The sequence below is a fragment of the Nerophis lumbriciformis genome, linkage group LG37 (genome assembly GCF_033978685.3).
Source record: "Nerophis lumbriciformis linkage group LG37, RoL_Nlum_v2.1, whole genome shotgun sequence".
Taxonomy (NCBI): domain Eukaryota; kingdom Metazoa; phylum Chordata; class Actinopteri; order Syngnathiformes; family Syngnathidae; genus Nerophis; species Nerophis lumbriciformis.
Genome location: NC_084584.2, coordinates 2,105,355 through 2,116,605, shown reverse-complemented (window position 1 = coordinate 2,116,605; position 11,251 = coordinate 2,105,355). Strand labels below are relative to the sequence as shown.

Sequence of the window (11,251 nt, the reverse complement as noted above, 5' to 3'; positions counted from 1 at the left end):
GGTTGTGTCCGCAAACCGCGCATCTCTACTGCATATGCAGCAGACCATGCCAGTGTCAATTGTGGCAAACATAACAGTGTGTATCAGAAGCTGAAACTGAGCCAAAAAGATGTGCTCCCTGCAAACTGTTTGGCCCATATTCTGCATAACGCAACCAGATATGCAGCAAGCAGCCTTGATGTTGATGTGGACAATTTTTTGTGTCATTTTTTTAAAATTATATATGTTAACTGCATTTGGTCAGGATGCCACCCGAACGCCTCCCTCGGGAGGTGTTTCGGGCACGTCCGACCGGTAGGAGGCCACGGGGAAGACCCAGGACACGTTGGGAAGACTATGTCTCCCGGCTGGCCTGGGAACGCCTCGGGATCCACCGGGAGGAGCTGGACGAAGTGGCTGGGGAGAGGGAAGTCTGGGCTTCCCTGCTTAGGCTGCTGCCCCCGCGACCCGACCTCGGATAAGCGGAAGAAGATGGATGGATGGATGGATGGATGGCATTTAAGTCCGCACATGTTATGCTTTGTGGCACTCTGCACTTGAAACGATTCATCTCAGTGGTCACTTTTTGAACACCACAATGTATTGAATAAATACAAATACTGTTAACAAACACTTGACTTTAATATCATCTTTAAACCACTCAAAATTGTACTATAAATAAGAGTACACCAGAGTCCTATGTACACCATAGTCATTTATTGATATGCCGCATAATGTCCTCCTTTTTGGTGTCATGGAAATGGTCACCCTACGACAAGCTAACTATTAGCATGCTAACCTTAGCTTGCTAACTTTAGCGTGCTTACTTAAATTTCTAGTTCAGCTTTGAATTTCAGTCTGGGACTCATTTGGGGACGTTTGCTGAGCAAGACGTAACGTCACAGTGAATAAACACTAACATAAATCAACTAAACGACATAAAAGTCGTCTTGTACTTGTTGTATTTGCACGGAGGCCTTGTCACGTGGTGTTAGCACCAGCACCTCCGCACCAGCAGGGGGCGCCGAGCGAGCCGCCGCCGCCCGGAAGTGGTGCGTCCCAAGCGGCCCAGCGAGCGATTCATTTTTGTGCGGCACACAGGACTTTTTTGGTAGAAAATGGCCAAAGTGGACATGCTGCGTCTGCTCATCAACCAGCGCATGGCCGAGGTGGCGGAGGAGATCTTGGCCGTGTTCGGCAGCACCATCGCCGAGTTGGAGCGGGAGCTGTGCTGCTCCAGGCGGGAGATCCAGCGGCAGCGGCGGCTTCTGCAAGTCTCCTTCAGCACAGGTAGAAAACTGCTTTTCTACAACACTCCCGATCCTTCTAAGTCCGACTTTAAGGCTCAGTCCGAGCCAAACATGTTTGATATTCCAGCTAACTTTCAGACGGATGAACACAAACAAACATGGCGGACTCAACTTAGTCCAGGTCGACTAACCATACAAAAACCACGTGCGTTTTTCTTTCTGGAATGCATTCTAGCCAGTAAATATATTGTTTACACATGCTATAAGTATGTATGTAGTATCTAGTAACATTCATAATAACATGTAATATACATATGTATTGTCTAGTAACATTCGTAATATACATATGTAGTGGCTCGTAACATTCATAATAACATGTAATATACATACGTAGTGTCTAGTAACATTTATAATAACATGTAATATACATATGTAGTGTCTAGTAACATTCATAATAACATGTAATATACATATGTAGTGTCTAGTAACATTCATAATAACATGTAATATACATATGTAGTGTCTAGTAACATTCATAATAACATGTAATATACATATGTAGTGTCTAGTAACATTCATAATAACATGTGATATACATATGTAGTCTGGTAACATTCACAATAACATGTAATATACATATGTAGTGTCTAGTAACATTCATAATAACATGTAATATACATATGAAGGGTCTAGTAACATTCACAATAACATGTAATATACATATGTAGTCTCTGGTAACATTCACAATAACATGTAATATAATAATAATAATAATACCTGGGATTTATATAGCGCTTTTCTAAGTACCCAAAGTCGCTTTACATGTAGAACCCATCATTCATTCACACCTGGTGGTGGTAAGCTACTTTCATAGCCACAGCTGCCCTGGGGTAGACTGACGGAAGCGTGGCATATACATATGTAGTGTCTAGTTACATTCATAATAACATGTAGTATACATATGCAGTGTCTAGTAACATTCATAATAACATGTAATATACATATGTAGTGTCTAGTAACATTCATAATAACATGTAATATACATATGTAGTGTCTAGTAACATTCATAATAACATGTAATATACATACGTAGTGTCTAGTAACATTCATAATAACATGTAATATACATATGTGGTGTCTAGTAACATCCATAATAACATGTAATATACATATGTAGTATCTAGTAACATTCGTAATAACGTAATATACATATGTAGTATCTAGTAACATTCATAATAACATGTAATATACATATGTAGTGTCTAGTAACATTCATAATATGTAATATACATATGTAGTCTCTGGTAACATTCACAATAACATGTAATATACATATATAGTATCTAGTAACATTCGTAATAACGTAATATACATATGTAGTGTCTAGTAACATTCGTAATAACATGTAATATACATATGTAGTCTCTGATAACATGTAATATACATATGTAGTATCTAGTAACATTCATAATAACATGTAATATACATATGTAGTCTCTGGTAACATTCACATGAACATGTAATATACATATGTAGTGTCTAGTAACATTCATAATAACATGTAATATACATATGTGGTGTCTAGTAACATTCATAATAACATGTAATATACATATGTAGTATCTAGTAACATCCATAATAACATGTAATATACATATGTAGTGTCTAGTAACATTCATAATATGTAATATACATATAAAGGGTCTAATAACATTCACAATAACATGTAATATACATATGTAGTCTCTGGTAACATTCACAATAACATGTAATATACATATGTAGTCTCTGGTAACATTCACAATAACATGTAATATACATATGTAGTATCTAGTAACATTCATAATAGCATGTAATATACATATGTAGTATCTAGTAACATTCACAATAACATGTAATATACATATGTAGTATCTAGTAACATTCATAATAACATGTAATATACATATGTGGTGTCTAGTAACATCCATAATATGTAATATACATATGTAGTATCTAGTAACATTCGTAATAACGTAATATACATATGTAGTATCTAGTAACATTCATAATAACATGTAATATACATATGTAGTGTCTAGTAACATTCATAATATGTAATATACATATGTAGTCTCTGGTAACATTCACAATAACATGTAATATACATATATAGTATCTAGTAACATTCGTAATAACGTAATATACATATGTAGTGTCTAGTAACATTCGTAATAACATGTAATATACATATGTAGTCTCTGATAACATGTAATATACATATGTAGTATCTAGTAACATTCATAATAACATGTAATATACATATGTGGTGTCTAGTAACATTCATAATAACATTTAATATACATATGTAGTCTCTGGTAACATTCACAATAACATGTAATATACATATGTGGTGTCTAGTAACATCCATAATAACATGTAATATACATATGTAGTATCTAGTAACATTCGTAATAACGTAATATACATATGTAGTGTCTAGTAACATTCGTAATAACATGTAATATACATATGTAGTCTCTGATAACATGTAATATACATATGTAGTATCTAGTAACATTCATAATACCATGTAATACACATATGTAGTGTCTAGTAACATTCGTAATAACATGTAATATACATATGTAGTGTCTAGTAACATTCATAATAACATGTAATATACATACGTAGTGTCTAGTAACATTTATAATAACATGTAATATACATATGTAGTGTCTAGTAACATTCATAATAACATGTAATATACATATGTAGTGTCTAGTAACATTCATAATAACATGTAATATACATATGTAGTGTCTAGTAACATTCATAATAACATGTAATATACATATGTAGTGTCTAGTAACATTCATAATAACATGTGATATACATATGTAGTCTGGTAACATTCACAATAACATGTAATATACATATGTAGTGTCTAGTAACATTCATAATAACATGTAATATACATATGAAGGGTCTAGTAACATTCACAATAACATGTAATATACATATGTAGTCTCTGGTAACATTCACAATAACATGTAATATAATAATAATAATAATACCTGGGATTTATATAGCGCTTTTCTAAGTACCCAAAGTCGCTTTACATGTAGAACCCATCATTCATTCACACCTGGTGGTGGTAAGCTACTTTCATAGCCACAGCTGCCCTGGGGTAGACTGACGGAAGCGTGGCATATACATATGTAGTGTCTAGTTACATTCATAATAACATGTAGTATACATATGCAGTGTCTAGTAACATTCATAATAACATGTAATATACATATGTAGTGTCTAGTAACATTCATAATAACATGTAATATACATATGTAGTGTCTAGTAACATTCATAATAACATGTAATATACATACGTAGTGTCTAGTAACATTCATAATAACATGTAATATACATATGTGGTGTCTAGTAACATCCATAATAACATGTAATATACATATGTAGTATCTAGTAACATTCGTAATAACGTAATATACATATGTAGTATCTAGTAACATTCATAATAACATGTAATATACATATGTAGTGTCTAGTAACATTCATAATATGTAATATACATATGTAGTCTCTGGTAACATTCACAATAACATGTAATATACATATATAGTATCTAGTAACATTCGTAATAACGTAATATACATATGTAGTGTCTAGTAACATTCGTAATAACATGTAATATACATATGTAGTCTCTGATAACATGTAATATACATATGTAGTATCTAGTAACATTCATAATAACATGTAATATACATATGTAGTCTCTGGTAACATTCACATGAACATGTAATATACATATGTAGTGTCTAGTAACATTCATAATAACATGTAATATACATATGTGGTGTCTAGTAACATTCATAATAACATGTAATATACATATGTAGTATCTAGTAACATCCATAATAACATGTAATATACATATGTAGTGTCTAGTAACATTCATAATATGTAATATACATATAAAGGGTCTAATAACATTCACAATAACATGTAATATACATATGTAGTCTCTGGTAACATTCACAATAACATGTAATATACATATGTAGTCTCTGGTAACATTCACAATAACATGTAATATACATATGTAGTATCTAGTAACATTCATAATAGCATGTAATATACATATGTAGTATCTAGTAACATTCACAATAACATGTAATATACATATGTAGTATCTAGTAACATTCATAATAACATGTAATATACATATGTGGTGTCTAGTAACATCCATAATATGTAATATACATATGTAGTATCTAGTAACATTCGTAATAACGTAATATACATATGTAGTATCTAGTAACATTCATAATAACATGTAATATACATATGTAGTGTCTAGTAACATTCATAATATGTAATATACATATGTAGTCTCTGGTAACATTCACAATAACATGTAATATACATATATAGTATCTAGTAACATTCGTAATAACGTAATATACATATGTAGTGTCTAGTAACATTCGTAATAACATGTAATATACATATGTAGTCTCTGATAACATGTAATATACATATGTAGTATCTAGTAACATTCATAATAACATGTAATATACATATGTGGTGTCTAGTAACATTCATAATAACATTTAATATACATATGTAGTCTCTGGTAACATTCACAATAACATGTAATATACATATGTGGTGTCTAGTAACATCCATAATAACATGTAATATACATATGTAGTATCTAGTAACATTCGTAATAACGTAATATACATATGTAGTGTCTAGTAACATTCGTAATAACATGTAATATACATATGTAGTCTCTGATAACATGTAATATACATATGTAGTATCTAGTAACATTCATAATACCATGTAATACACATATGTAGTGTCTAGTAACATTCGTAATAACATGTAATATACATATGTAGTGTCTAGTAACATTCATAATAACATGTAGTATACATATGTAGTGTCTAGTAACATTCATAATAACATGTAATATACATATGTAGTGTCTAGTAACATTCATAATAACATGTAATATACATATGTAGTGTCTAGTAACATTAATAATAACATGTAATATACATATGCAGTGTCTAGTAACATTCATAATAGCATGTAATATACATATGTGGTGTCTAGTAACATTCATAATAACATTTAATATACATATGTAGTCTCTGGTAACATTCACAATAACATGTAATATACATATGTGGTGTCTAGTAACATCCATAATAACATGTAATATACATATGTAGTGTCTAGTAACATTCGTAATAACGTAATATACATATGTAGTGTCTAGTAACATTCGTAATAACATGTAATATACATATGTAGTCTCTGATAACATGTAATATACATATGTAGTATCTAGTAACATTCATAATACCATGTAATACACATATGTAGTGTCTAGTAACATTCGTAATAACATGTAATATACATATGTAGTGTCTAGTAACATTCATAATAACATGTAGTATACATATGTAGTGTCTAGTAACATTCATAATAACATGTAATATACATATGTAGTGTCTAGTAACATTCATAATAACATGTAATATACATATGTAGTGTCTAGTAACATTAATAATAACATGTAATATACATATGCAGTGTCTAGTAACATTCATAATAGCATGTAATATACATATGTGGTGTCTAGTAACATTCATAATAACATTTAATATACATATGTAGTCTCTGGTAACATTCACAATAACATGTAATATACATATGTGGTGTCTAGTAACATCCATAATAACATGTAATATACATATGTAGTGTCTAGTAACATTCGTAATAACGTAATATACATATGTAGTGTCTAGTAACATTCGTAATAACATGTAATATACATATGTAGTCTCTGATAACATGTAATATACATATGTAGTATCTAGTAACATTCATAATACCATGTAATACACATATGTAGTGTCTAGTAACATTCGTAATAACATGTAATATACATATGTAGTGTCTAGTAACATTCATAATAACATGTAGTATACATATGTAGTGTCTAGTAACATTCATAATAACATGTAATATACATATGTAGTGTCTAGTAACATTCATAATAACATGTAATATACATATGTAGTGTCTAGTAACATTAATAATAACATGTAATATACATATGCAGTGTCTAGTAACATTCATAATAGCATGTAATATACATATGTAGTGTCCAGTAACATTCATAATAACATGTAATATACATATGCAGTCTCTGGTAACATTCACAATAACATGTAATATACATATGTAGTATCTAGTAACATTCATAATAACATGTAATATACATATGTAGTCTCTGGTAACATTCACAATAACATGTAATATACATACGTAGTGTCTAGTAACATTCATAATATGTAATATACATATGAAGGGTCTAATAACATTCACAATAACATGTAATATACATATTTAGTCTCTGGTAACATTCACAATAACATGTAATATACATATGTAGTGTCTAGTAACATTCATAATAACATGTAATATACATATGTAGTCTCTGGTAACATTCACAATTGCATGTAATATACATATGTAGTCTCTGATAACATGTAATATACATATGTAGTATCTAGTAACATTCATAATACCATGTAATACACATATGTAGTGTCTAGTAACATTCATAATAACATGTAATATACATATGTAGTGTCTAGTAACATTCATAATAACATGTAATATACATATGTAGTGTCTAGTAACATTCATAATAACATGTAATATACATATGTAGTGTCTAGTAACATTCATAATAACATGTGATATACATATGTAGTCTGGTAACATTCACAATAACATGTAATATACATATGTAGTGTCTAGTAACATTCACAATAACATGTAATACACATATGTAGTGTCTCGTAATAACATGTAATATACATATGTAGTGTCTAGTAACATTCATAATAACATGTAATATACATATGTAGTGTCTAGTAACATTCATAATAACATGTAATATACATACGTAGTGTCTAGTAACATTCATAATAACATGTAGTATACATATGCAGTGTCTAGTAACATTCATAATAACATGTAATATACATATGTAGTGTCTAGTAACATTCATAATAACATGTAATATACATATGTAGTGTCTAGTAACATTCATAATAACATGTAATATACATACGTAGTGTCTAGTAACATTCATAATAACATGTAATATACATATGTAGTGTCTAGTAACATTCATAATAACATGTAGTATACATATGTAGTGTCTAGTAACATTCATAATAACATGTAATATACATACGTAGTGTCTAGTAACATTCATAATATGTAATATACATATGAAGGGTCTAATAACATTCACAATAACATGTAATATACATATTTAGTCTCTGGTAACATTCACAATAACATGTAATATACATATGTAGTGTCTAGTAACATTCATAATAACATGTAATATACATATGTAGTCTCTGGTAACATTCACAATAGCATGTAATATACATATGTAGTGTCTAGTAACATTCATAATAACATGTAATATACATATGTAGTCTCTGGTAACATTCACAATAACATGTAATATACATATGTAGTGTCTAGTAACATTCACAATAACATATAATATACATGTGTAGTGTCTAGTAACATTCATAATAACATGTAATATACATATGTAGTGTCTAGTAACATTCATAATAACATGTAATATACATATGTAGTGTCTAGTAACATTCATAATAACATGTAATATACATATGTAGTGTCTAGTAACATTCATAATAACATGTGATATACATATGTAGTCTGGTAACATTCACAATAACATGTAATATACATATGTAGTGTCTAGTAACATTCACAATAACATGTATTATACATATGTAGTGTCTAGTAACATTCATAATAACATGTAATATACATATGTAGTGTCTAGTAACATTCATAATAACATGTAATATACATATGAAGGGTCTAATAACATTCACAATAACATGTAATACACATATGTAGTGTCTCGTAATAACATGTAATATACATATGTAGTGTCTAGTAACATTCATAATACCATGTAATATACATATGTGGTGTCTAGTAACATTCGTAATAACATGTAATATACATATGTAGTGTCTAGTAACATTCATAATACCATGTAATACACATATGTAGTGTCTAGTAACATTCGTAATAACATGTAATATACATATGTAGTGTCTAGTAACATTCATAATAACATGTAGTATACATATGTAGTATCTAGTAACATTCATAATAACATGTAATATACATATGTAGTGTCTAGTAACATTCATAATAACATGTGATATACATATGTAGTCTGGTAACATTCACAATAACATGTAATATACATATGTAGTGTCTAGTAACATTCGTAATAGCATGTAATATACATATGTAGTCTCTGATAACATTTAATATACATATGTAGTATCTAGTAACCTTCATAATAACATGTAATGTACATACGTAGTGTCTAGTAACATTCATAATAACATGTAATATACATATGTAGTGTCTGGTAACATTCACAATAATATGTAATATACATATGTAGTGTCTAGTAACATTCATAATAACATTTAATATACATATGTAGTCTCTGGTAACATTCACAATAACATGTAATATACATATGTGGTGTCTAGTAACATCCATAATAACATGTAATATACATATGTAGTGTCTAGTAACATTCACAATAACATGTAATATACATATGTAGTGTCTAGTAACATCCACAATAACATGTAATATACATATGTAGTATCTAGTAACATTCGTAATAACGTAATATACATATGTAGTGTCTAGTAACATTCGTAATAACATGTAATATACATATGTAGTCTCTGATAACATGTAATATACATATGTAGTATCTAGTAACATTCATAATAACATGTAATATACATATGTAGTGTCTAGTAACATTCATAATATGTAATATACATATGTAGTCTCTGGTAACATTCACAATAACATGTAATATACATATGTAGTGTCTAGTAACATTCATAATAACATGTAATATACATATGTAGTCTCTGGTAACATTCACAATAACATGTAATATACATATGTAGTGTCTAGTAACATTCGTAATAACATGTAATATACATATGTAGTCTCTGATAACATGTAATATACATATGTAGTATCTAGTAACCTTCATAATAACATGTAATGTACATACGTAGTGTCTAGTAACATTCATAATAACATGTAATATACATATGTAGTGTCTGGTAACATTCACAATAATATGTAATATACATATGTAGTGTCTAGTAACATTCATAATAACATTTAATATACATATGTAGTCTCTGGTAACATTCACAATAACATGTAATATACATATGTGGTGTCTAGTAACATCCATAATAACATGTAATATACATATGTAGTGTCTAGTAACATTCACAATAACATGTAATATACATATGTAGTGTCTAGTAACATCCACAATAACATGTAATATACATATGTAGTATCTAGTAACATTCGTAATAACGTAATATACATATGTAGTGTCTAGTAACATTCGTAATAACATGTAATATACATATGTAGTCTCTGATAACATGTAATATACATATGTAGTATCTAGTAACATTCATAATAACATGTAATATACATATGTAGTGTCTAGTAACAGTCATAATATGTAATATACATATGTAGTCTCTGGTAACATTCACAATAACATGTAATATACATATGTAGTGTCTAGTAACATTCATAATAACATGTAATATACATATGTAGTCTCTGGTAACATTCACAATAACATGTAATATACATATGTATTGTCTAGTAACATTCGTAATAACATGTAATATACATATGTAGTCTCTGATAACATGTAATATACATATGTAGTATCTAGTAACATTCATAATAACATGTAATATACATATGTAGTGTCTAGTAACATTCATAATAACATGTAATATACGTATGTAGTGTCTAGTAACATTCATAATAACATGTAATATACATATGTAGTG

The 11,251-nt window shown here is 29.2% G+C and overlaps 1 protein-coding gene across 1 annotated transcript in view; it reads left to right on the top strand.

Moving 5' to 3' along the window:
* Window positions 1–1,058: 1,058 nt before the first annotated feature.
* Window positions 1,059–11,251, top strand: part of LOC133577204 (uncharacterized) — a 30,556-nt gene continuing 20,363 nt past the window's right edge. Inside the window, exon 1 of the mRNA XM_061930837.2 lies at window positions 1,059–1,269. Within this exon, the coding sequence (XP_061786821.2) occupies window positions 1,098–1,269 (172 nt within the window). The 5' untranslated portion in view covers window positions 1,059–1,097. The remainder of the gene's footprint in view (window positions 1,270–11,251) is intronic.